Genomic DNA, 27,753 nt, shown 5'->3' on the forward strand with positions numbered 1-27,753 from the left:
GTCACAGCAGCATGTGCAGGAAGTTAATCCTTGCAAAGACTCACTAGTTGAGACTGTTTCTGGAAAATATACGCTCACTAAATCAGGCAGGGTCAGCAAACCTGTTGTTCGTTTGGACTTGTGAGAAAAGAACACAGCAATCACAAAACAAAGTAACTTGACTATTGAAGTAATGTTATGTTAGATGGTTACAAGCAAATTTTGTTTGTATGGCGGTTCTAAAATTCTACTTTACAATGTAATTTCTGTGTTGTAAGACTGGGAAAGGTATTTAAAGTAAAATAAAATGTTGTGTTATTGACTGAAAAGGGGGAGATGTCAGGGTATTGCATTTTAGTTATGTCATCCACCCGCTAGAGGGCCTCAGAGTGTAAAGCACGGCATGAGCTGTACATACTAGGGAAGAACCGAGGTAGTGGTGATGAGATGCATATGTTCTACAAGTCTAATAAACTAAAGTTACAAACGTTCGCCTCTTCATTTTTATGATCACAAGACAAAGTGTAGTTTTTTGTGATTTATATGTGGTAAAAACACAGCTATGTTTAATATATTGTCTTCATATCCAAATAACATTATGATATACAGTTTACATCCAAAAAATTAAATTCTAAAAGGGGCGAAGACAATAAAAATAAAAATAATGTATAATGGACATATTCTTATTATTCCTAGCACAGACAGATTTATTTCGTAGCACTGTTATTATTATTATTTTTCAAGTTACTTGTCTGGTCGGGCAAGTAACATTCTCTCTCACTTGCTTAGTTATGTCGAGCCCTGTATTTACATTCACTTTACTTGCCGACACGTAATGCCTGTTACTTTTCACCGCGCTTGACAACATCGACAAATCACAATGCTTTGTGGTTACTGATTTACACATTTTATTTTGTCGCATTTATGAAGACTGCTGGGCGGATTCTGCTAGCAAATCCGTCCACTGAATATATTTATTATGATAACACGTAGTCGTGCAATCATATATATATATATATATATCTTTGGTACAAATACTTCTAATAAGAATTAAGGAAGTGGATGCTTCGCTCATTGGCTGTGATAGCGGAAGTGACGTAACCCTCCCCAAAACAGCTGAGCTGACGTTACGACAGCAGGTAAGATAACATTTTTTTTATTAAATCGACAAAATCTAGTTTACTGAGACAGACCACAGCGTGATTTAATTGTGAATGTACTTTAAAAGGTTCATGACTGAACATGTTTTTTTCAGTTACGTTACGTCATTAAACAGAGCATTAGCTGCTCTGTCGTTCGGATATGACTAGCAGGATGGATGTTTCCGTCCTTCCTTTAGTATTTACCTCATATTAAGATATTTTGCGGAGATCTCCTGCATAGTACTGCTACTGTTAACAGCTGACGGCTTCAAATGAACGGCAGATCAGGTCTGTGTCTCAATATCCACCAAGATGTTTACTAACTACTAGGCAACACATCACTGACCGCCATCTCAATCATCAAACACAGTGTGCTGTGTACCTAGACAAGACTTTTGGACCGTCCAAGTCAAGCAGCCTGCCTAGGGATATGTGAATAAAACCTGCCGCTCTCTCAGCTCAGACGTGTGTGTGTGTGTGTTCAGGAATGGAGTTGGCACACAGTTTACTGCTGAATGAAGAAGCCCTGGCTCACATCACTGAAGCCAAGAGAGCCGTCTTCATATTCGAGTGGCTCAGGTTTCTGGATAAAGTTATTATTGCAGCTAATAAGGTAAAACACCACACATGACCATTCAAATGCTGCTGAGTGTGTTCATATGCTCCATACTGTTATGTGTGTTGTTATGTTTGTATGTTACTGTATGATGTGTAGTGTGAGAATCATGACGTTGATGATGATGACATTTTGATGCAGTACATTGGATTGTTACATAGAATAGTTTGTCATTTTTTAGAAAAGATGCTGCTGATCAAAATAGCCGGTTTCTGCAGTAGCTCCTCACTGCACTAGATCCAGGGGGCAAGGTTGAATCCAGATCCAGTCTCTTCCCATTGGATTGTGATTGGTCGACACTGGAACCAGCCTCCTCCCACTTCGTCTTTATTAATTGATTGGTGGACACCTCACACCCGTCTTGTTGCTCTACCATTTCTGCATTAAGTCGTAACTAAAGTTATTAATTCGACAGAAAAACAAAGTTGCTGAAGACAAACTTTATTTATTTACCTGTTTTAATAACATAATTTATAAGATTTAGGTTTAAGGTAAGGGCTTGGGTTAACATATTTACTTACAGGTGAACACTAAATTATGATTACATTGATAAAAGCAAACGTTGGTAAGTGTATAAAGTGGGAGGAGTCGGATCTGGATCCATCCACTATGTCGTGTTCTGCAGTGAGGAGCGTCTCAGTTTCTGTATTAGAGCTAGTCTCAGCGTCAAGCCTGAAGTATAGTATCCTGTTAACGCATACTCGAGGGACAGGGTATAGTGCGCGTGACGCAAATTTCCTCATCAGAATAGTACGTGGGTAATGTACCGCACCGCCGGAATTTTGTTACCTTCATTTCTTGCAGTAATTAGTTTAGCCACAGGGTAGCAACAGTGTCCTGGGAGCATCTATTCAAGGTAGTAGAAGAAAACCGGACCCCCGTTGGCCCGCAGAGGTATTGCAATATGTTGTAATGCCCATGCATCAAAACCCATGTGTACGCGTATAAGTCGAAATCCTTATCCTTTGCAAGGCTGTTCGTTCGGCTGGAAAAAAAAGAATTATGCCACAGGCTTCAGACGTCACCCCACTCATTGGCTCATGTCTGATGCATAAGGCACACTTTTCTGGAAACACTTCAGTCCGCCTGGAACGAACACGATGCCGCCTTCAACACGTTAATAGTTTGACGTGACTTGCTGCTCATCCGTATAGACTCATCCGGGAAATTCACAGTGCAAAGACAAGCGCGAGAATAAACAAACCTAAAGACAGAGAGTCACAACACACTAAAAATCTAATAGACAGTGCAGAGCGATGAAGAACCGCACTAAAGACGCCTTGAACATCAGTTTCTAACACCAGTCATATACATGTATTCTCAGTGTTTGTCCATATATTCACACTTCATTGTGTTTTACATGTTGTCTATCTTTCTAATGTGTACATATGATATAGCCAGAAGACCAATAAAATAAATAATAATATCTGATTATCAGAACTTAATCTGATATCTTTATAACATTTTCATAGCTTGCCTACAACTATGGTGAGCATTTAAATGAACTCTAAGAAATAAATGAAGTAAATCAATCTAATAAAAATGAGGAATATGATGTAGCATTATAATGGGAGATTATTACCGTGAAATATATCGTTACAGTAAAATAAAATGACTCATTCCGTTAAATAGATTTTTGTTCATTCCGCCCGCCCCTACTGTTAGCTTTTAACACGTTCATGGATGTAATCTGGTTTGTTACTGCAGGGACATTTCCACACCTCTACTCGTGATGCGGCACAAAACCAAACGTGATTGGTCGCTTCACCTGTCAGTCAGAAGGCCTCTTGGGAGGGCCAATATGAAGGTCTGGCTATGCAAGACCATATCAGAGCTGACTTTAATACTAGAGCTAGTGTTGAGAAATTTCTACTTTTTCATATGTCACCATGTCATGAATATTTACCTTCAGATACCAGGCAGAGGAGGACACACAACAACAATAATTTGACTTGATCTAATGAAAGATGTGTTTATTAAAAGGCCTTTATTATTCATTATTTGTGTTCTCATATGGTGTGTGGTGTTAAGGTTGATGTGAAGGAGAAACAGAAGAAGTTGGTGGAACAGCTGACGGGTTTGATCAGCAGCTCTCCTGGCCCGCCCACCAGAAAACTCCTGGCCAAGAACTTGGCTGTTCTCTACAGCATCGGAGACACCTTCACCGTCTTCCAGACGCTCGACAAGTGTAATGACATCATCAAGAGTAAAGACGACACGCCGGCGTATCTACCCACCAAACTGTGAGTGATTTCGATCCTTCAAGCTTTAAATAACTGACATGTAAGCTCTTTGATCACCGTTAACCTTTTTTCAGATAAAGAAATGCCATAGATGTTGCTTTTGTTATTTTTTTTATATTTTTACAGTACGTATAAATGACAGTAAGTATAAACTATGTAATTATGTTATGAAACTATTATTTGAACAGAGTACTAACAGAATACACAAAAATATTCATTATACAGTGAACATTGTAATATGCCATTAAAATGGGGCTTAACATAACAATATGCATATCAGGATACATAATATAAGAGAAAAATAAATCGAAACAAAATGGAGCAGTCTCAACAAACTCCTTTTTGTAACTCAAAGGACTTTATTTAACATTGGCCAATGTAAATCTTAGGAGGAACAAATAAACTGAAAAAACACCAAAGAGAACAAAACCGAGTAGTCTTTTACCAAAAACGAGGTAAAAAAAGCAGTTTTTAGCATTCGCCGAATCTGGTTTGTGGTGTTAAATATTTGGACAATGTTCCTCCGTGTGAGATTTCCTTGGAACATACACGGCAAATAACAAATGTTTTATTGTTTCTTGAAACGACTGTGGCGCCTCATACCCTCATCAAATGCCAGTTCTCATGATCGGTACATGAGATCGGCCAAGGTTAGTGAGTATATAGCCAGTCATAAAACGTGATGCTGATCAATCGGATCTTCAGAGCGCTTCACTCTAACAGCTTTTCCACCGGGTCTGGTACTGGAGCCGGTTCTCAACTGAGGATAGCACTTTTCAGAACCGGCTCGCATTTCCACGCGCAAGGAGCAGAACCCTCAACGTCAGGGGTCCCCAAACTTGTTCCTGGAGGGCGGGTGTCCTGCAGAGTTTAGCTCCAACCTGCCTTAACACACCTGCCTGCAAGTTTCTGCTGCGCCTAGTGAGATCTTGATTACTGCTTCAAGTGTGTTTGATTAGGATTAAGGCTAAACTCTGCAGGAAAACCGACCCTCCAGGCCCGAACAATCCCAGTTCAAGTTCATATTTATTTCCATGTAGATTTATATTCAAACTGAGTAATATGAAATAGTATGCAGTTACTGATGTAGGAGGTTCCCTAATTCGAGACCAGCAAGGTTTCGGGGCCGGTTTGCAGCCAAAATCATGGCACTGGCTCAGGATATTTTTCAGTGGAAAAGCACAGCCCGGTTCCCAGTTGGGCCCCGGATCCGGCACCACCCTTCCATGGAAAAACAGAATCTTTCTGTGTTCTTATTAGAGCCGCTAATAAAGTAAAGTAGTCATCACATAATCTTCTCTGTTTGAACTCTGTAAAACCAGATGTGTCGTCGCTGACGCATTTAACCAAGCGCTATAAATTTAACCATAACTCTTCAACCATTTATGCCATCAAAAGCAATGTAATTGTTCCCGAAAGTAGACAAATTGACATTTTGAACATGTATGTATTGTGGTAAATACTTGCATTTCATAAGGCAGAGACCAGATATGAACAGGGAGTGACTGAGTGCGACAGATTAGAGAGTTTTCGAGCAAGTAAAAAAATTAATAAATAGGCAATCGAAACTTGGCAAAGAGGAAATATACAACATCAGAAGTGATTGATATGCTTTTTGATCATAAAACTGACTGTGTGTGTGACACTTCTGACCCGGAGTCTGCATATTCTGAATATGCTGCGGTGTCGATGCAAACGTGGATGGACAAGTAAATGTTGTCTCATGAGAAATGTCCATAAAATAGGCTTAGACTTATATATCTTGTGTTATGTTGGTATGCCTTCATGCACATGCTTGGATTTGTATGGATGCGTGTGTGCTTGTATATGCGTGCATGTGCGCACAAGTCTGGACATATGCAGTGTATGTGTATATCTTAATCCATAAAACCAACAGTTCCCTGCAAACTTTTGTGAGTAAAGTTCCATTTTTTGGATGCCAGAAATGTTGTGGTCACATCCTCAAATAACTTTGTGAATAAATCTCACAGGTGTTGTAGTGATGTGGTATACTGGTCTTCAGATAACCTGGACACTGGTCCAGATCATGTCATTTTATTAATGTATCTGGTCATTTCTATTTATTTTGTTATTGTTTAGGAAAATTATTATTAGAGTAAAATCTGTTATAAAGTCAAGATTAATTCTATAAATCCGATAATTCACAGCTGCAAAATGTAAATTTTGTATATTTTGCGTGTAACCGCACTCACATCATTTGAACATCATTCTGTTTGACTTCACTGCCTGACATATTTTAGCGATGCTGATGTACAGTGCAGTTTTATCCATCGTTACACTGCGTTTCATACATTTTTGATAAACATTTACTACAGTTATGGAAAACATAATCCACAACAGACAAATTAATTGAGTTCTCCATATTGTAAGGGACGTTATTTAAATTAGATGAGATGAAATATATTAACAACATCTCTGTTTGGTGATTGGGACATACTTGTCACACACCAGAAACATTATTTGGTACTTCGTTGCAAAGAATATGGTCTGTTCCAGGGACGTCTAGAAGGTAATCACCACGTTCCAACCACATCCAATGTTACATAGTCATGACCAATATGGGACAAACAAAGCTACGTCGCAAGAACATTGTTTGGTTTGACGCTGGAAGGAATATGGTCCAGTCCATACATCCTCACAACATAACCAACAGATTAATAATGTAAATTGACTGACATCATTTTTTGAGAAGGGTGTAATTTGACAAAGGCAACCACCTCCAAATTCTCTATACTGGAAGAACTCAAATGTTGAGCAACTCTGGTCCAACAACATGCCTCATTAAGTCAATAAGCAAATTTCATGATGTCCTTAAACATTTCTAATATTAATAGATGCTAAACGGCCTGTTTGAGATGCTGATAATGAATTGTGTTTTTGTGACCTCAGTGCTGCAGTGGCCTGTGTCGGGGCGTTCTACGAGCGAATGGGCCGAATGTTGGGCAGCTCTTTTCCTGAAACCATCAATAACCTCCTCAAGGCTCTGAAGAGCGCAGAGGTGCACACATCATTTGATCATCCCATTCTTTCTGTATCTCAAAGCTTACAGGCAGTATTCATCCTCTCTGTAGTGTTATGTTAATATGCCAGAAGAGAATAGGCCCTTCCAGTTGAGTTGTGTTTCTTCCAAAGTTTTTTCTCCACATAGTTTTGGTTCCTTGCCACGTTGACCTTATTGGCATTGCTTCCTGGGTTTCGTACTAGATAATTGACATTTAACTTCAATTATGCATTTGACCTTAATTAACATGTACATTGTATTTGCACGTTATGTTGTTATTTTCCAGTTGTACTGTGTACTGGTTAAAACATGTCTTACGTTGTGAAACAATACATTTATGAGCCAAAATGAGTAATATTTTGAGCTTGTTTGTATGCTTTCAGGACTTTCACTGGCCTTTCTCAAAATGGCTGCACAAATCTCTTTTGAGTGATAATCTAGTGTATTATACATCCAAACGTATTATACATCCAAACGATCTTATATTGTGTCAATACAATAGGCTTCATACTCTTATACTGCTTGTAAACAGCTTTGGGTTTCTGCATATGGTTTCACAATTTATTTCCCTTAAGGAAAATTGCAATATTAACATGTATCATAATACCATATATTGTTTCATTTAGTTATTTAGGATTTGTTTTTCTAATTTTATATAAAGCTGATTTGCAATCAATGCAAAATTGTGGAAAGGCTATGTACTAAAAATGGAAATTTTAACCCCTGTATGTATGTATGTGTGTGTGTGTGTGTGTTTGAATACAGTCTCAGGGTCGAGGTGAGATCCTGCTCAGTTTGCAGAAGGTCCTTCACGGTCTGGGTGGGGCGGCCTCCTCCTGTCACAGAGATATTTACAAGAACGCACGATCCCTGCTGACTGACAGATCCATGGCCGTCCGCTGCGCTGTCGCAAAGGTGAGCTTCACACGTGGCAGCATTACATTCAGTTTCTCACGGCTCAAGTTGCTTGAGATGTTCACAGGCATGATAAAGCACACTCTCCAGTGGCTTATCACTCCGCTCAGAAACAAACTTGAATATGTACTGAGGTGTGGTGAAGCAGTGTTTCATTATTATAGCTGAAAGTGTCATTAACGATAATGTGATCATGAACACTTAAATCACCTAAAGATACCTTTTAGAAAGAAATCGTTTTGAAAGGGCATAAGTGATATTAATGGATTTGAGATGAAATAAGAAACATTTTTATTTATCACTATGAAGTGCATCTGAAGAATTTAGTTCGAAATCAAGCTTTCCCCCTCAAAAAAACTGTTAAAATTATGAGGGGTCTTTGGGAAACTCTCTCACCCTGGCCTCTACAATTGAGCACCTTTGGGATGTGGTGGAACTGGAGATTTGCATCATGGATGTGCAGCTGTCAATATGGACCAAGAGGATCTCAGAGGAATGTTTCTAACACTTGGAATGAAGAATAAAGGCAGTTCTGAAGGCAAAAGGGGTTCAACCCTGAACTAGCAATGTGTACCTAATAAAGTGTCCGGTGAGTTTATAATGGTGTGATGGTCATTGGGTCTTTGTCTTTGACAGTGTTTGTTAGAGCTTCAGAACGAGGCGGTGTTCATCTGGACCACTGAGCTGGAGAATGTGGCCACGCTGTGTTTTAAAGCTCTTGAAGGCTCAACGTATGGTGTACGTGTTGCTGTCTCCACACTCCTGGGAACCGCCATGGCCACAGCACTGATGCCCAAACAGGCCACAGGTGACGTTCATGAGCTCTCACGGTTTTATGAGTACAGTTGAACACTTTCTTCTTCCTTCATGTCTCTTATATCATAGGTATGTTTTGAACAGCATGCTATCATACTTTTCCAGTGTTGTATATTAGCATTTTAAAACCAGAAAGTGTTTTTTGGGCATCCACACAATACTTCTAGGACTAGCATCTAGTGTGGACCTAAAGTGATTTCTGAGGGTCTCTGTTGCATGTTGTTTAGTAATGCGTCAGAATGTGAAGCGAGCGACACTGGAGGAGGTTCTGGAGTTGATGGCCACAGGTTTCCTCCGTGGAGGTTCTGGCTTTCTGAAGAGCGGAGGAGAGATGCTGAAGGGAGCGTCCGTCAGTCGGGAGGTGCGGGTTGGTGTCACGCAGGTAAGACTGCAAACACACAGAAGCATCTTTTAAACGTCAACACGAAAGTCAAAGGATTTACGTAATTGATTACATGGACATGTTACGGCTCTACTTGATAGCCTTCTGAATGGCCTGTAACATTCTACTGTAAATAGTACCATGATATTACTACGGTACATGTTCATGTCATGTTGTTGGGTATTACGTCTTTTCTTTTATAGTCACTTTGGTTGAAGTATGTCTTTCCATTTGTTCACACATGTAGGACTTCATGACCTTCATCAGTTGATTGTACAGAAATATTCATCAAGTAAATGAATCAGATTCATTAATTCCCTCTGACCCATCTAAGAAAACGGTCACAGCAGAGTGATTCATTAGCAAATTCCATGTAAAATGGCCCTATTTTTGTCTAGAAGTTGCCAGGTTCTGTGAGTGTATGATACTTTACTTTCTCGTAAGTGCTTTATTAGGGTTCAATTGTTAATCTTAGCAAAATTAAGCACTATTCGTACAGGATTAGTGTTAACTGGGGACCTCTAGTCATTCTAATAATTTCAGAGATTGTCTGTGATCTTAATCCCGTGCGAAACGGCAATGTCTGAAATTTGTAAGGTAAAAATTCCCCCACAAATGACCTACCATATTTTGATGAACACAGAGCTCCTCTGATAATGTTAGTCCCCTTGCGAATTGGCATCTCTGTGATTGTACGGGCTCATATATAATTTTTCAAGGTTTTATCGACCATTTGCAATAATGGAGACTGTTTTGATATAATTTTGCGTGCTGGATCATATCCATATCTGCCAACAATGTTGTTTTTGCCGGGAGACTCCTGTTTGTTTATTTATCATGAAAACACTCATCACAACATTTGAGACCCGCGATCACGGTGATCTTCTGTCCGGTTTGGGGGTCTCAAATGCTGATAGGTACAGACATATATCATTAAACACCATATAACTATGGGCTATACAAACTATACGCAAAGCCTTGCCATCACATCCAGGAAATAAGTCTACAATTTTAAGTAAAATCACAGGCTTCACTTATCCCGTGCGAATGCGCCACATGAAATATAGGTGTGGGGAGGTCATTTCTAAATCACACGAGGTCCCCAGATATGACTAATCTAGGGCTTTAGTCAATGTTTTTAGCTGTTTTTTCATTCTTCAAGGAATATGAATTGTAAAGATCTTTCAGACGGTAACACACGTTTATCTTTTCACACAGGCATACGTTGTGTTCGTTACCACACTGGGAGGTCAGTGGTTGGAACGTAACTTCGCTGCATTTTTATCTCATTTACTGGAGCTGGTGGCTCACCCACGGGCCACACAGACTCACGTCGAGGCTGTATATTCACGCCGCTGTGTCTCCTTCGCCTTGCGCGCGACTCTGGGCGGTCTTCTGGGCGAGAAGGCTCAAATCGCCGCTGCTAAGGAAATCTGTCTGGCCATCAGCAAACAGATGAAAGCTGTGGGTAAGATGAAAATCAGTCTGACCATCCGTCCTGACAGGAGTGGGTTCACTTCCCACTTATCAGCAGGCGATTGACAACCAGTTTTCAGTGGCCCACTCCTGATCGATAGCCTTTACACTCAATGTGGTAACCATGTGGTCACTTTATTAGCTCAGACGTATGCTGCAGATACCTGGGCCTGTCGGACAGTAATGACTTTCTCTCTCTCACAGAGGCTGTAGTGAACGACCCCAGCGGTGAGAACCGGACCGGAGCTGCGGACGTGTCAGCTAGTCAGCATGTGATGGTGTGCGCTCTTAAAGAACTGGGCAGTCTGGTGCAGAGTCTGAGCGCTACTGCGTCCCCTCTCATCCAGGACCCATCTGTCGGTATGATGCATGAACATGACATGACAGATTGTGATTATAGACATACAACATTCAAAACCACACTAGAAACAAAGAACAAAGCAACAGCTGGTTTGTCGGTTTATGTCGAAAGCAGGTTTTTTGGAGACGGTAACGTCGGTGCTGTTGCACCCGAGCATGGCGGCCCGTCTGGCAGCGGCCTGGTGCCTGCGCTGTGTTGCCGTAGCCGTGCCGCACCAGCTGACGCCTCTGCTGGAGCGCTGCGCTGAATGCATCAATAACCTGAAGAACTCACCGGAGGCCGTCAGCGGCTATAGCTTTGCCATGGCTGCTCTTCTGGGTGGAGTCTATCAGTGTCCACTGGGCATCCCACACTCCAAGGGCAAGGTCTGTTTGACAGGTTACAGTTCAGTGATGCATTCACGTTGCATCACTGGCTTTACTCCAGAGATTCTTTTATATATAAAATAAGGCTGTTATCTAGGAAATTGGCTTTTCACAATGTATTTTGACTGAGCATGATGAGTTGTGTGATTTCTTTCAGATGGTGGTGAGTATAGCTGAAGATCTTCTGCGTTCTGCATCTCAGAACAGCCGTCTGTCTCTGCAGAGGACTCAAGCAGGCTGGCTGCTCCTAGCTGCTCTCATGACTTTAGGTGAGTCTAGAAAACAAGAACCAGGTAACATAATTGTACAAAAATATGTATTAAAAGCGACCTTCAAAACAACTAGCTGAGTCTTCTACTCACTCCAGCAGAGAACTTGCACACAGGTTTAAACTAGAACTTATCCTACCGGACACAAAACATTACATTACATAAATTATGTTTGTTTATGGTTTCCTTTTTATCCAAATCAACATACAAATGAGAGACGTTGTCCAATGGCTAAGCAATAAGTGCCATGTTTTCAGGTTGGATTAAAGCTGTAACAATTCTGGATATTTTAAATGGATATTTCAAAGGAGCTAGAAATTTGACTGCTAGGGCGGGGTAAGTCAGGTAACTGTGGAACATGTATGTTTTCAGTTGTTTCTTGAATGTTTTGATGGACTCTGGTCTGGTGGAGGCTGGCAGTCTATTCCACCAGAGAAGTTAATGGGTAAATCTCCGGTGCCTCGTTGTGATGGAACAACTCATTTACAGAACCAATGTGGTGACATCAGGTGGGGTGTGACAATTTTGACTTATTAAAGACCAGACGTGCTGCTTAGCTGCATTCTGGATCAGTTTGAAGGTCAGGCAGTAGAGCACTGCAGTAGACCAGTCTTGAATATGACAAGAGCGCCTAGGAGCTAAGTATCATGCTCAGACATGAACGGCAGACTTGTCCTGACATTTTACCTGCATGTCTGAGTAGTTGTTGCGATGTGGGTGGTAAATTTGGTAAGGGTTGGACTTCTGTCTTGGCAAGTTTGAGTTCGAGATGATGTTCCTTCATCCAGGAAGAGATGAAGAGAATAGAAGGCATGCAGAGAAAAAGGCAACAAACGATTATTTTGATTATTTTTTATATTATTCAGTTTTTTGCAACTAGTTGAAACATTGAGTTGTACAAAATTTACATAATGAATAAAATCAATTCAGCTTTTGAAATTTGTTTTAATGAACTTGAACCAACTGGTTACTCTCTTTAAGTTTGCTGATTCTGTCCAACTCGAATCACACAAATACTCTCTACAAACTTTTAAATACAAATAAAAATAAATAAATCAGGTACATTACGGACCAATTTTTTTTAAATGTAAACAAATCTCTTGACAGAAGCATTAAGTAGCATTTATATGAAAACAGTTCAGTTTAACTCTTTCCCCGCCAGACTTTTTTTTAAAAATTGCCAGCCTACACCAGCGTTTTTAACATTTTAACCAAACTTTGATGGCTCACAGTACATTTTCTGTAAAGAATATATGGACAAACAATATGTCCAATGAAAGAACACAGTCTCTGCTTTTAAACAAAGGAAACCGTATTCTTCAATCTTGATTTGTTCTTTTTTTATCACTCCTTAGACGTGGGTAGGTTTCTTCAAAATGCATCAATTTGATTAAAAGATAATTTTGAGATAATTAATTAACTATTAATTTTATCAAAGATTCCTCCCAGTTTCCCCATGGAAAAATCATTAAAAACCGATAAGAAATATACGTTCTAGGTTCTGCGATTCTGTACTTTTTCCCAAAGGTGTGTAACAGCGCCACCTGCTGTACAACAGTATAAACACTGATAATAACGTCTTTGGCGGGGAACCGTCTTTTTTTAAATGACGAGATAAATCATCAATCATGTCGGTGAAAGAGTTAATGAAAAAGAGTAAGAAACAGAAGAAAATATTTTAAAATAAAGTCAAGATATAAGACTCCTATCACTTAACTTGCCTCTCTTATAATCATTTTCCGCTCATGTAATACCTAATAGTGTTATAATAATCAAAACAGACTTGACACCTAAGCTCGATCAAAGCTTTTTACTTTGCAAAACAAATAATAACATAACTTTAATTATATGATTATTGTTGTTATTATCATTACTGTTATTATTGCATTCTCTCATAAAAAGATTTACCGCTAAATTAGTTAGTTAGGTCTAGATTGAGAACACTCGCCTCTCTTCTGCTCATTCTCCGGGATGTTTCCTTTTAAATTCTCCAGCATGCAGGTTGTGCTGATGTGAAAGGCAAGTTCTGCCTTGCTTGCATTGCACACAACCGCATTTTTTATTTCAATTTGGTAAATCTTTCCCAAACTTTACTTGTTCACATTCGTTTGTACTCCGCCATAATTCTCGCTGTGTGTCCTTCTACTGCGATAGCATTCAGGAAGACTGCATTACACTCTAGCGCTACAGAGCCGTAGCGGTCAAATTGTGATATTGCAGGCCCTTAAATTAAGTCACATAATCAAACGACTACTCGACAACAAGAATATTTGTAGACAATTTTTTATTGAAAATTATATTATATTATATGAAAAAACATACCCGGAGCAGTGGGCAGTTATCACTGCAGCGCCCAGGGGGCAAACTACTGTAAGGTATAAGGTGCCTTGCTCAAGGGCACAAGGGTAGTCCCTACCGCCCGGCACTGAGAATCGAACCGTTGACCTTCTGATCAGGAGTCTAACTCTCTAACCATTAGGCCACAACTGCCAATGAGGTTTGGAAGGTTCAGAAGTGACAGAGAGGCAGTCTGTAGGAGATGAGAAGGGACTGGGTCAAGGCTAGGCCTGATGGAAAAGAGAATTTTGGAGACATCAGTCTCTGTGAGAAAAGAGGATGGCGTGAGGTTAGTGAGGGCCCGGGAATGCGTGGTGCAATTCTGACAAACACTGGCTTCATGTTTAAGGCCCACTGTTGACTCAGAAGGCTGTTCTGTTGTTGTGTGCGATACACAGACATGGATGCATTTGAAGCTCACGGTCTCATGCAACTAATAAACCCTCATGACATTCTCATCAGGACCATCTCTGGTGCGCTACCACCTGCCCAAGATGTTGCTGCTGTGGCGTAACGTGTTTCCTCGCTCTCAGAAAGAGCTGGAGGCCGAGAAAGCGCGAGGAGACTCCTTTAGCTGGCAGGTGATGCTGGAGGGACGTGCCGGCGCTCTGTGCGGTAAACACCTCTCAGCGACTTTCTTAAGCTTCAATTTTAAACGTGCGTGTGAGTGTGTAAATAAAGGTGATTTGTTGTTTTTTTACAGCCATGCGCAGCTTTGTGGCTCATTGTCCAGAGCTGTTGACTGAGGACGTGATCCGTAGGCTGATGACACCCATCGAGTGCGCAATGACCATGATGTCTCAGTGAGTGTCACGTCTTTCACCATCATGTTTGTGTTCTGGAGTGTGTTTGCATATCTCAGGCCGCAAATATGCGGGACACGGATGCAATTGCCCTTTCACACAAACATCCGTGGGATTGAGAGTTGTTAATGTGTTGCTGTTGTTTGTTAGTGTTCCCGCAGTGATAAAGGTTCACGGTGCTCATCTGAAGGCTAGTGCTGCAATGGTCCGTCTGCGACTCTATGACATACTGGCTCTACTGCCGCCCAAAACATATGAAGGTAAGTCAGTTTAGACTAGGGTGGCGAGATCTGCCACTTCCTGGGGACACCCCTGGCCAGGATTTTGCATTTTCGGGTAAGCAGGAATGCAAAATATGTGTTTTGCGCGTCATGTGATCCTATGTGCATCACGCATCATGTCAAAATACGTGCCTGCTGCAGATGCGTCTGGACATGATGCAAAAAAAAATTAATTTGACACGACGCGGCACTCACATGACACGCCAAACTCCCCGAAAATGCGACGTCCAGGTGACACAGTGGGGGATCCTCAAAGCTCTGCAGAGTTTCGCCCCAAGCCACATCTGCCTTGAAGTATCTTGAAGATTTTGATTAGCTGAATCAGGTGTGTTTAATTAGGGTTGGAGCAAAACTGTGCCGTGTTTGACACCAGTGGTTTACACACACTGTACGTTACCGAAATACTAAACCAAAGCTAATGATGGTTTGATGATGATTGACAGGCAGTTTTAACGCTTTGCTGAGGGAGTTGGTGGCCGAGTTCACGCTGACAGACAACTCGGCCAACACCACAGCCTCTCTTCTGCGCTCGCTCTGTCATTATGACGACAGTGTACTGATGGGGTCATGGCTCCAGGAAACAGATCACAAATCCATTGAAGATCAGGTACTCGTGATGGGCACCATTTAGAGCCAGCAACTGATTGTTGGCTTCCATTTTAAATGATCTGTTTGTCTCGATCAGCTGCAGCCCAACAGCGCATCGGGCAGTGGAGCTCTGGAGCACGACCCGTCCTCCATTTACCTGCGAGTACCTGTAGGCGAGGCTGTCCCCGGACCGCTGCCGCTGGGTGTGTCGGTCATCGATGCATCCGTCGCTCTGTTTGGAGTGGTCTTTCCACATGTCTCGTTCAAACACAGGTCAGTGAGCAGAGATTATTTACATTCTGTCCTACTTTCAAACGTCAGAAAAAAACTAATAGTTGGGAAAATATAAAAAAAATAAGGTGATTTTTGAGTCTGCTCAACGATTGTTTTAACATTTCATTCAAAAAATGCCAATTTGTTTTATTTCACATGATGGCAGCATAGGCATTGGAACCATTGTATGTGGGTGGGGCAAGACCCTCACACTTGATTTTAAAACCACACACTTGTACTGTCTCTAATTCAGCGCATGTCTGTTTACTTTTGCATCGTCAGTCAAATCCATTCCACTTTAGGAATGCCCTAATAAATTAAATTCCATTATGTTTTATATCAGTTTTGTGTGCATTATTAATGTTTATACTGTACAGTTCGGAACAAAAATATTAGCTCCCTTGGTAAATATGAGCAAGAATCCTGTTCTCCTTTTGATATTTTTTTCTTTAAATGTTGAAAAATCCAAAGCTTCATTAAAATAAACAATTGAAAGTGGGAGTTTGCAAAAATGCTTAATTTTGCAGCAACATTATTAAAAATACTACTTGAATTTGCAAATAGGATTCTTCTTTGAAACTACCACCTGTGAAAACATTATTTATGCAGCAGATTCATACTGAACAAGACCTTTGTATTAAACGATTTCTACTCATCTCATAACTTGGATTTTATGTTCATCCTTGAATCCTGAATAAAGGTTGCCGATCTAACTCCCTTTGCTGATTTGATCCCTACTGACTGTACATTTTTTTACTCTCCTCGTCCATGTGGACGCTGGGGTGGGATAGTAACAATTTTAAAACACTCTCTCTCTGCACGCTGTCGACTGGTCCCTGTAACAGCTTTTTCCAGTTTTGAAGCTCAGTTTCTTCAGTTAGACTGTAATGTTCTTGTATGTTTAGGGGATTTTACCCTCCTCCTCACTCTTCTAAGGATTTTATACAGGTATTCACTGTACTGATCAGCATTGTTGCCACTAATTACGATCGCTTTTTATTGGTTAGCGATTTTAATATCCATGTCTGCTGTCCGTCTAACCCCATATCACATGACTTTCTTAATCTTATTGACGCTTTTAATCAATCTCAGTGGATCAGTGACTCTAGCTATATTCAGGTCCATATGTTAGATCTTGTACTGTCATATTGGCTTGATGTGACGGATATTGTGCTCTCAGATTTTATGATCTCTTACCATACTATTCTCACGACCTCTTCCAGATGTCTCTCATTCTTCGACTACACCTGTAATTTTGTCTCTGTTCTACTCTCCTCAGTTTAGCATAAATTTCAACTTGTGCTTGTTGCAATTGGATCAACCATTATCTGAATTGGATGCTGATAAACATCTTATCCTTATGAAGTCTGCCTGGTTTAAGGTAGCAAATGTAACTGCTCCTCTTAGGCCTCATAAGCACAAACCAAAATCTGAACTGTGGCAAAACTCAAAACAAAATTGTAGAAAGTCAGAAAGAAAAAAGAAAAGTTCAGGCTGCATATCTCTCGTCAAATGTTCAGAGACTCTCTACAGCTTACCAGTCTGCAGCCAAGTCTGCGAAAGCTGCATATTTTTCTAATCTATTTGAAATGAATCACTCTAAACCTAAAGTTTTGTTTTCAATTATTCAATCTGTTACAAATCCTTCTGTTTACACTTTGCCTGTTGCCTCTGTTGCTGTCTGTGAAAGCTTCTTGAGATATTTTAGTTTTAATTTAAGACTAAGCATCTCCCACACTTTAACTGTGTCCACAACTGTGTCATCTGCTTCCGCCGTTTTAAATGCTTTTGAACCTATCAGTCTCCAGGAATTGAAGGAGTTGATTGACAAGCTCAAACCTTCTTTCTGTTTTAATGATATCATTCACACAAGATATTGAAAATGAATTATAAATTCGTGGGCCAGGTCTGGTGTCTCTTATTAATAAGTGTCTCCAAACAGGCTCTGTTCCTGCTTATCTTAAAGTCGCTACGGTCACTCCCCTTCTCAAGAAGCCATCACTGTATTCCTCTGACCTAAAAAAAATTCGGCCAATATCGGTCTTGCCTTTCATTTAAAAGGTTTTGCGGAAAATTGTGCTGAATCAACAACAATGTTTTCTGTCAAGTAACTGTATTTATGAGGTTTTTCAATCTGGTTTTAAGTCTGCTCACAGCAGTAAGGCCGCTCTTTTGAGAGTGTTAAATGATATTTACCTCTCTACTGATTCCGGAGACTCAGTGGTTCTTATTCTTTTAAATTTATCGTCCGCCTTCGATACTGTGGACCACTCCTCACTAATATCAAGATTGGATATGTCTAAAAGCTAACGTTCTGAGATGGTTTCAGTCATAGCCTGACAGAAAGCTTGTAGTGAAGTTGGGAAACCTAACCTCTTCTCCTGCACCCCTGACCTGTGGCCTTCCAGAAGGCTTGATTTTTAGCTCCCTCTCTATTTTCTCTTTACATGCTCCCTCTGGGCTTTATTCTACGTAATCATGGAGTGTCATTTCATTTTTTCGCAAATGATACTCCAATCTATCTACCAATTGAAAGAAACAATTCCACTTCGACTACTTCTCTTGCGAAATGTTTAGAGTTAAATCATTGCTAGCCCACAATTTCCTCTTCTTAAATGAAAAGACAGAGGTAATTATCTGTCCCAATGAGAACTCTAAGTGCATAAGCCCTGATTTAGAAAGCTTATCTGTTTTTAGGTCCTCACGGGTACGTGACCAAGGAGTTCTTGTAGACCAGCATTTCAAATTTGATAAACATATCTCTTCTGTTATTGGATCCAGTTTCTATCAGCTCCGCTTATTTTCCAAAATCAAATATTATCTCACACCTAAAACTTTAGAAATGGCTGTCTACGCTTTGGTTACGTCATTCGTTATATTTCGGTATATCTAAGCGTCAAATTGCGCAACTTCAGCTTGATCAAAGGCTGCGACCAGACTTCTTTTAAGGTGTCGTAAACATGAACACATCACTCCAGTCCTTAAATCCCTACACTGGTTGCCGGTTTGTCAGAGAATAGACTTTAAAATTCTCCTCTTTGTATATAAATCCCTACACATCAAAGCCCCTGTCTAACTTCTTCATCTCTACACCCCATCCAGAAGCCTATGATCATGAGACCAGGCATTGTTGGTAGTCCCTCACGTTAGGCTTAAGCGTAGAGGTGAACGTGCATTTGCAGTGGCAGGGCCTCGACTTAAGTCGCTGCTAAAAACCTGTGTATTGACTACTGTGATTTGGCCATTGTACATTTTTAATCGGGTTGTAATAAATTGTTGACTACAATTATATAGCCAATTTTAACAGGGTTGTATTAAATTTGTGTATGGTCTGTTTCAATATATGTAGTATCAATCTTTTCTCCTGTAAAGCACTTTGGTCAGCCTGGCGGCTGTTGTAAATGTGCTATACATATAAAATGAACTTGAACTTAAACTTGAACTTGAATAGAATCCCTGTTACAAAACAAGTTGAAGTGCTGGGGGAGTGTATAATGCACAGAAAAAACAATTATTAACAAGTTGACCATGTTAAGCATGAGAAGCCAGCACGTTTAACACTGTAAAGAAGTCAGATGTGCATGACCTAGCATGATATCCTGCCTTTAAATGCCATTTTCCAAGGTATAACATTTAAAAAAATTGTGTCATAAGCTAAAGTTTGCCTGAATCGAATCATTGCGTAGGCAAATACTGGGAAGTTCATTTACACCCGGTTGATAAACAACATGGTTGAATGATGTGGAAATGCAAGTTTCTGTGCAAATGATTGGAGGATAAAGAGTTGGAACCATGGCTGAAGGCTGTCTCTGGGAAAAACTGTGAGGCGTACTGCTCATTCAGCGATTACTGTAGCCTCTTTTCTCTTTCTAATAAACCAAGCATTGGGTTAGTCTCTCAGTTACTCTTTGCTCCCACCCTTCTGAATTATGTTGCAATCTTACAATCTGTATAAAAGTAAGTGTTGCATTAGTACGATTCAAATTAGAAGTAGAGATGAGGCCCTAAAATTCATGGAAAGAGAGTCTTAAAAAAAGATCTTAAAAAGTATTAAATTGAGCTTTTTTCTGTTTATACCCTGAAAGATCAAAAGAGAAACTATTCAGATTTCACTTTGATAAGTTGTTTTTCCGTGACTGCAATTACGGTAAGAAAATAATGTAAAGATATGATTTACGGTTAAAACGGTTTTGGTCCAACACCAAGGATAACGATACAGTTATCACTTTGGATAAGTTGCTTGGCGAAGGAAGGATTTTTTGTCCAGTGGGAATTGTCTGGGGAATGACCCACCACCATTTTTTTTGCTTCAGTTGCCCATGGATGGCAGTATGACTTATGAAAGCAGAATTGAAAAGTATTACTGTTGTTATTACAGATAATATGAGGTGTCACAACATTGTGTTTATTTTGCACTAACCTGGACATTTCTTCATTCTCTGTTATGTGTTCTAGATTGCAAATGCTGGATCACTTTGCTGAGTGCATTAAACAAGCTAAAGGTGTCCGTCAACAGGCTGTCCAGCTGAACATTTTCACCGCGGTGCTGAGCGCCCTCAAGGTTTCATTCTCACCTACAGATCACACATGTGTCACTGCATGTTCGCAGGGTTTTTTCTGGGTTAAATATGGTTTTGGTGTTGACCGACGAACATGGTCATCCACGGTTAAAAGTATACTCTACTCTTGAACTGCGAGCCCAATACTGACAATAAATCCAAAAGAAATAAATAAAAAGAAACCTTTTATCTTTTAGTTTTTCACATTTTCCAAGTTATATATTGGCTATAACATGTTTACCTACCAGATATTACCTGTCACTCTATCCTCTTTCCTCCTTTATTGCCTTTTTTTTAACAATTTTTTTATAATCATTTCATTATCACAGAGCATCAAAGGTATGCTGTTATTTCCCATCCCATACTTAAAATAACGGTTCTTATTTTCACAAAATAAAATAAAATCAGCAGGTAGCTAACGGCAACTTGTGATTTGTTCTGGTTTCACCGCTCTTCTGTCAAAACTAAAGGATTTTATAGGTCATTTACTGCACACAGTCAAATAAATAAACTGTAAATACTGTGGATTTTTTAGACTTAATCTTACTAAGCGCTCTTGCTAAATGGCCTAAACACACTTATGTTGTGAGGGGTTACGAGTGACTGATTTGTTACATTCAGACAGTATGTCTCTTGACTTCAGTGTTTGACATGTTTTTAACCGTTCATTAAAATGAATTGTTGTTTGCTAATCAGAAAGAAGTTAACCCAGAAAACCCTTTAATGAAAGTGTGGTTTAGGTCATGTGCATGTGCAGAACCCTTTACCTTGTGTTTTGAGCACAACCCAGGAGAAAATCAGTTGAAATATTCTTTTAATGCACTCTTGAAACAGGGATTTGGTCCCGATCTTTTGTCATGGTGTCTGTTGCTTGGGAAAAATATGTGTCAGGGAAAGAGACTGGCATGTTTGACTTCATTCGGCGCTGAGCAGACCGGTCGGCACATAACATTAGTGAGAGTGTTTTCAAAGCATACAAAGCAGTCGGTACTTTTAGGTCATATCCCGATCAATCCTTGCGACACCGAATTAAGTGGACATACACCTTAGTTTGGAGACGGAGAGAGTGCACAGACTCATCACAAGCACGGCAGTCTCATAAATCCCAGCCCATCAAATATAGCTTGGGTGGGGCAAAAACATCTTGATCTCTTTTGTTTGCTCTGTGTGTACAGGGACTGGCTGAAAACAAGAGCAGCCTCGGCCCAGAGGAGGTACGGAAGTCTGCTCTGGCGCTGGTGATGGGAGCGTTGGACAACCCTAACCCGATCCTGCGGTGTGCTGCTGGAGAAGCTCTGGGGAGAATGGCTCAGGTCGTAGGAGAAGCTTCTTTCATCGCCAGGATGGCACAGCACAGCTTTGACAAGTAACCTCAGTTGTCATTTCTGAACACTGCCTACTAACCAAGTGTGACATCACATCTCTTCCATGTGTGTTGTTCGTAGTTATCCCACTGGTTAAATATAATTCATCACACTGATGAACACACAGTGAAACAGAACACGCTCCTTTGAGTGGCAAAACACACAGCAAAATGGCTGCTTGCAATCGGAGAAAAAAAGAAACCGGGACTAAAACGTGCAATTAAAAAGCAGTTGGATTCTGTGATCCTTACGACTTACAAAGCAGCCAGGTGTCTTTGGAATTTTGGGCAGAATTGGGTTTGCTGCTATAGTAAGCAGCCATTTTGCAGTATGTTTTTCCACTCAAGGTGGCGTGTTTCGTCGTGTTCTCGTGGGAAAATAATGTTGCAGTCATACCCCCTCTATAGCAGTTCAGGAATGGCTCCACAAACGTTTTCTCCATTATAACATGTGAAATTCTTGAAAAAAAACAGCTCCTAAACACTACAGCAGCAGTTTTTTATCATTGGAGGATGATAACTAATGCCTAACACTGTGTCCTAACCAAACGCGATGCGTGATAAAAGGTATCTTTTCCATGTTAATCAGAGGTATTGTCCAAACCAGCCGCGACAGGGCTGCACGACGAGCAACGGTCATTTCAATTTTTAGAAACGGTTTCTATTTCTGCGACGTCGCAGCTGACAGCTCCGCCCACACAACGATCTCATTCGATGTAAGTTCTGCACCTCATGAATATTAATCGCCAAACATGGATGAAGACAGGCTATCTACATTTGATTACATACTTTTAGATTCGGAAATTATAGCATAGCGTCCATTGAGGCATTACTGAAGTCTTGAGAGAAATACGGTATCTTCTGATTGATTGTCGCGTCCTGCCCCTTTTTCGCGTTTCGGTATGGACAGGCAAATTGCTTATCGCAGGAATCTGATTGCATCTCGTTTGGTTAGGATGCAGTGTAACACAGCGACAGCGCAAACGCTTGCATGTCTGCGTGATACTATTCCAATCTTATTTCATCTAATAATGTTGATGTGTACAGGTTGAAGTCGGCGCGTGACGTGGTGTCCAGGACGGGCCACTCTCTGGCTTTAGGCTGTCTCCATCGGTACGTGGGAGGCATCGGCTCGGGTCAGCACCTGAAGACCAGTGTAAGCATCCTGCTGGCCCTGGCTCAAGATGCCACGTGTCACGAGGTGCAGGTGAGAGGCCGGGAGGAGGATGGCGGGGCTCAGCACACCGGTCTGCGTCTTTACATCTGATGTGTTCATGCCTTCTTCTTCTTTCAGACGTGGGCCCTGCACTCTCTGGCTCTCATTGTGGACTCCAGCGGGCCCATGTATAGGGGTTATGTGGAGCCCACCCTGTCTCTGGTGCTGACTCTGCTGCTGACCGTCCCTCCGTCACACACAGAGGTGCATCAGTGTCTGGGCCGCTGTCTCGGGGCGCTCATCACCACTGTGGGCCCAGAACTGCAGGGTAACCGATATTCACCAACCTCTCAGAGAAAGACCAGCATCATTGTGTCATTACTGTAATGCTCATTGGTTCTTGATTTAGTTCATCAGCAAGAGCTGTGCTCAGTCTGATTTGTTCGTCCTCAGGTAACAGCGGCACTATCTCTACCATCCGTTCCTCATGTCTGGTGGGCTGCGCCATCATGCAGGATCACTCTGATTCGCTGGTTCAGGCAGCTGCCATCTCCTGTCTGCAGCAGCTTCATATGTTCGCCCCGCGTCACGTCAACCTAACCAGCCTAGTGCCCTGCCTCTGTGTAAGACGTTACATTCGTATCGCTGCGTATCTCTTTCTGGTCTGTTTTAGTCAAAGAATACGCTTGTCTTGATTGCTGGACATTTGTTTGCGCAGGTGCACCTGTGCAGCTCTCACCTGCTGCTACGGCGCGCCGCTGTGGCATGTCTCAGGCAGTTAGCGCAGAGAGAGGCGGCAGAGGTCTGCGAATACGCCATGAGTCTGGCCAGAAGAGCTGGTGACGGCAAAGACCATGCAAACATCAGTACGTAATTGCGGCTTGTGTACCGATAATCCTCCCAGCAACTCTCATAGTTACCACCTAGCAGTGTGTTACTTAGCAACACTGGAGTGCTGAGTTGTTTGTGCTTTTTCTTCAGATCTGAACATCACGGAGACGGGCTTAGAAGGGGTTCTGTTTGGAATGCTGGACCGTGAGACGGATAGGAAGTTGTGTTCAGACATTCATGACACGCTGGGTCACATGCTCTCCTCTCTGGCTGTGGAGAAACTTCCTCACTGGCTAAAACTCTGCAAAGATGTGCTAGCGGCTACCACAGGTGACCACCTTATGTTTATGACTGAAGAAATGATATTTATACTTTGTTTCTAGAGGAAGGCCATGCATCCGCAAGATCTCAAGGATCACACACAAAACTGTCACTTTCAGCGCTTCAGTTGACCCAGTCTTAAAAATTTGTACATCCAAGGCGATGTACTGCCAATAAAAGTGTCTGAGTCAGCAGTGAGAGTTGGTCACGTTCTGAAGTTGTTTTTGTGTCACAGAGGTTGGTGGAACTGTTGTGTCTGACGGCAGACGTAAGGAGGAGGATGAAGACTCCGAGAAGAAGGACGAGATGGATGATGACATCATGTTCTCAACACTGGGTCAAGATGACAAATCCAAACCCTCCGTAGCCCCTCGCTGGGTGACGCGTGTATTTGCTGCCGACTGTTTGTGTCGAATCATTCATCTGTGTGAAAATGCAGACAAAGCTCACTTCGACCTGTTGGCCGCCCGCGTTGCCAAGGATAAGAACCCTGCAGGTAAAAATCAGTAAATCTTGAAAATGCTTTCTTTGTGTGCTGCATATGGGTTGGTGACAAATGTACTGTACAAGACATGGGTAAAAAAAAATGAAATTATCTGATAATAATATGTTGTTTTTTGTGATTAATATTTATGTTTAGCCTATAAAATAAAACGGTGTAATGTCTTGTCCACACCAGGACGATAATTGCGTGCATTTATCGGCAACGTTTGACGCGTTGTGACTAAACAAAGGGTGCCAATGTGAGGGTGAATACCGACGTGCAAATACTGCAGGCGTAAAAGCATACATTTTTAAAAACGTCTCTGGCTTGTTTTTTTTTTATTTGATGTGCCACGTTAAAATCTGGGCGACCAACGAGATTGCCACTTTTGTTCACGTGCCTGGAGCTACAGTAAAGTTACAGTAAAACACAACTTGGTGGCGCTCAAGCAAACATTGACCAAAAAGGAAGCAAGAGGAATTCTTCTTCTGTGTGACAAACGGGTGTCAGAAGTATAAAGTTGTGCAGCGCCACCTTGTGTACTGGGCATTTCTGTTTTTCATTAAGCGCCATCTAATTACAGGGAGTGTAATTGCACATTCACTCGGCTCATCACCAGTTAAGTTATAAAAGCCGAAAAACGTCTAAAAAAACGCTGACGTGTGCGACTATATTCTCGTTGTGGACAGGCCTTCTTCATTCTTATTTCCTTCCTCAAATGTTTGCTGCCATACCATAGGACACATTTACACATGTATTTATTCAGACAGGATAGACCACAGATGATGTTTAGGACTTCTGTCTTCTTGACAAACAGAAACATTTCAGATTCTGAGCCTGTAATATAGCTAATCTTGGTTTTGGTGTTTGTCAAATAAATGGTCATAACCGAAACAACCAGAAAGTGATGTATATTAAAAAATGAAAATTTGTTTTTAATGTTCTGTGATGTCCACTTAGCTTTAAGAAATATCATAATTTACCAGTGCTGTTCTGAAGTCAGTACTTAAGACATCGTTAAATTGGTCCATCCGATCATAGTGTTTCAATAGAAGGGTCATTGATGAGCAAAAGAAACCAAAACAGCAAGGTTAATCAACATATTATTCTGTCTGAGTCTCTGACGTGTGTTCACAAGACCACCACGACTTGTGCGCATCCAGGTTCCAGCGCGCAGCCCATATACGCTTTCATTGTGGTGTTGTCACAGGTTTTGTAGAGTGATAGGGAGGAGAAATCTAAATTTATATGTCAAAATATCAAGAACAAATTCTTCTCACCTCATCACCTCCAGGAGTAGTTCATCATAAAGGAAAATGTGAAATTTTTATCAGTGTAACATAAACTAGGGGTTCACAGAATGTGTCTAAGTTTCAGCTCAAAATACACCACACATCTTTTATTATGTAATGGCTTAAACGCGCCAGCCATATCTTTAAAAAGTAGATGGTTGTTTTCTGTAGTTGAACATACACAGGACGTCTTTACACATGAAACACTGTTTTTGAGAACACTTGTAATATATGACACGTGTCATTACGCATCTTCTGATTTCTCGGTTTTGATTCTGAACAAAAACATCCGTATAGTCATACTAGTGGTAGTAACATCTATGTCAAATCTAGTAGTATCTTGCTTTATCAGTACAGATTAGACATCAGACTTGAAGAAAGATCTGTTAAATCTGCTAAAAAGAGATCAGCATGTTTGTGAGCGATCACAGTGACCCAGTGGATGTTTTGAACCTAAATCCAGAGGACCGTAACACTCATGTAGATGTCTCTCTAAGGTGTTGATTTTGTGCTGTTTGGTCTGCAGGTGATTATCTGGTGCTGCACCTGTGTGATTTGATTCGCATGGCCTTCATGGCTGCGACGGATCACAGTAACCAGCTGCGGATGGCCGGTCTGCAGGCTCTGGAGGTCATCATTAAGAAGTTTGCAGCTGTGCCTGAACCAGAGTTCCCCGGTCATGTCATACTGGAGCAGTACCAGGCCAACGTTAGTCTTGATATGCTCACTCATTCACATGAATTCACGTGAAACGTCTCATTTCATCATCTTGAAATGTTGGTATGTTGATAAAGAGTCTCTTCAGTAGATTTAGATTCTGTGCATTTGTAATTATGTTGGTTTTGTTCCCAGGTTGGTGCGGCACTTCGGCCAGCATTTTCTCCTGATACACCCTCGGACATCACAGCCAAAGCCTGTCAGGTAAACACGATCACAACATGTGTTCATTCACAAATCATCCCATATATGCCACCAACGTCCAGTTTGCTGTTTTGTGTTCATGTAAACATGATTTCTCTGACAAATGTAGACAAAATATGAAATGCTCTCTCATTTGGAAAAAAAACAGTGTAAATAAGTCAATAAAAGGATGTGTTTGCTAAATAAATCCAAAAGCTTTGTTTTCTCCTGGTGCACTTCCACTCATCTAAATGCACTTTTACCATCTCAATTTCATTCCGTGTCAATACAAGAAACGTTATACGTTAAAGAAATAATTCCCCTTCAAAATGAAGGTTACTCTTTCTTTCCTCTGCACAACACAAAATAAGTAAAGCGTTGGTCCTCATTGACCTGCATTGCTTTTGTGTTCATACAATGAATGTTTATGGGCCCAAAAGTTTTTTTGAAATGTCGTCTTTTGTGTTATGCGGAAGAAGGCAAATCACAGGGGTCTAAAATGACTACAGGGTGAATAAATGATGTCAGAATATTCATTTTGAAGTTGTTTCTATAAAATTCAATGAAAAAATGTGTTGCTTGATTCGATTTCCCTCTAGTGGGTGTAGGATTCAACGCAGTACTATTTTAAGTCTATCATAAAGCATGTCTTCAGAATTGGAATATTCATCTTCTTGAAGCACTTTTGACAGCTCTACAGAGACGTGTGGAAGTTTAGACAAATGACTCTTTGTGTGCAGGTATGCAGTGCGTGGATTGGAAGTGGTGTTGTCAGCGATCTCAATGACTTGCGTCGTGTCCACAACCTGTTGGTCTCCTCTCTGGACAAAGTTCAGACCGGCAAGGGTCCATCCAGCCAGCTGTACAGCGAGAGCGCCACCACCATGGAGAAGCTGGCCGTCCTGAAAGCGTGGGCCGAGGTAAGACCCGGGAAACTGTGTAATGCTCTTCTTCAGCGCTTTTATTTATTTGGCGTTCT

General features: G+C 41.0%; 1 protein-coding gene across 3 annotated transcripts in view; it reads left to right on the plus strand.

The window, feature by feature from the left end:
• Positions 1 to 1,066: 1,066 nt before the first annotated feature.
• Positions 1,067 to 27,753, plus strand: part of heatr5b (HEAT repeat containing 5B) — a 34,366-nt gene continuing 7,679 nt past the window's right edge. For 2 of the 3 annotated variants that reach the window (XM_056760464.1, XM_056760466.1), the window contains exons 1-27: positions 1,067 to 1,118; positions 1,607 to 1,734; positions 3,769 to 3,980; positions 6,891 to 6,999; positions 7,768 to 7,917; positions 8,554 to 8,725; positions 8,961 to 9,115; positions 10,334 to 10,583; positions 10,796 to 10,951; positions 11,064 to 11,317; positions 11,475 to 11,586; positions 14,386 to 14,538; positions 14,627 to 14,726; positions 14,877 to 14,986; positions 15,451 to 15,614; positions 15,693 to 15,868; positions 20,324 to 20,429; positions 21,603 to 21,793; positions 22,838 to 22,997; positions 23,085 to 23,274; positions 23,400 to 23,569; positions 23,665 to 23,812; positions 23,928 to 24,107; positions 24,334 to 24,594; positions 26,401 to 26,582; positions 26,727 to 26,795; positions 27,515 to 27,694. In XM_056760464.1, coding sequence (XP_056616442.1) covers positions 1,609 to 1,734; positions 3,769 to 3,980; positions 6,891 to 6,999; positions 7,768 to 7,917; positions 8,554 to 8,725; positions 8,961 to 9,115; positions 10,334 to 10,583; positions 10,796 to 10,951; positions 11,064 to 11,317; positions 11,475 to 11,586; positions 14,386 to 14,538; positions 14,627 to 14,726; positions 14,877 to 14,986; positions 15,451 to 15,614; positions 15,693 to 15,868; positions 20,324 to 20,429; positions 21,603 to 21,793; positions 22,838 to 22,997; positions 23,085 to 23,274; positions 23,400 to 23,569; positions 23,665 to 23,812; positions 23,928 to 24,107; positions 24,334 to 24,594; positions 26,401 to 26,582; positions 26,727 to 26,795; positions 27,515 to 27,694 — 4,236 coding nt within the window. In that variant the 5' untranslated portion in view covers positions 1,067 to 1,118; positions 1,607 to 1,608. The remainder of the gene's footprint in view (positions 1,119 to 1,606; positions 1,735 to 3,768; positions 3,981 to 6,890; positions 7,000 to 7,767; positions 7,918 to 8,553; positions 8,726 to 8,960; positions 9,116 to 10,333; positions 10,584 to 10,795; positions 10,952 to 11,063; positions 11,318 to 11,474; positions 11,587 to 14,385; positions 14,539 to 14,626; positions 14,727 to 14,876; positions 14,987 to 15,450; positions 15,615 to 15,692; positions 15,869 to 20,323; positions 20,430 to 21,602; positions 21,794 to 22,837; positions 22,998 to 23,084; positions 23,275 to 23,399; positions 23,570 to 23,664; positions 23,813 to 23,927; positions 24,108 to 24,333; positions 24,595 to 26,400; positions 26,583 to 26,726; positions 26,796 to 27,514; positions 27,695 to 27,753) is intronic. The other variant, XM_056760465.1, reaches the window with a different exon arrangement.

Source organism: Triplophysa dalaica, chromosome 11, assembly GCF_015846415.1.
Source record: "Triplophysa dalaica isolate WHDGS20190420 chromosome 11, ASM1584641v1, whole genome shotgun sequence".
NCBI classification, from domain to species: domain Eukaryota; kingdom Metazoa; phylum Chordata; class Actinopteri; order Cypriniformes; family Nemacheilidae; genus Triplophysa; species Triplophysa dalaica.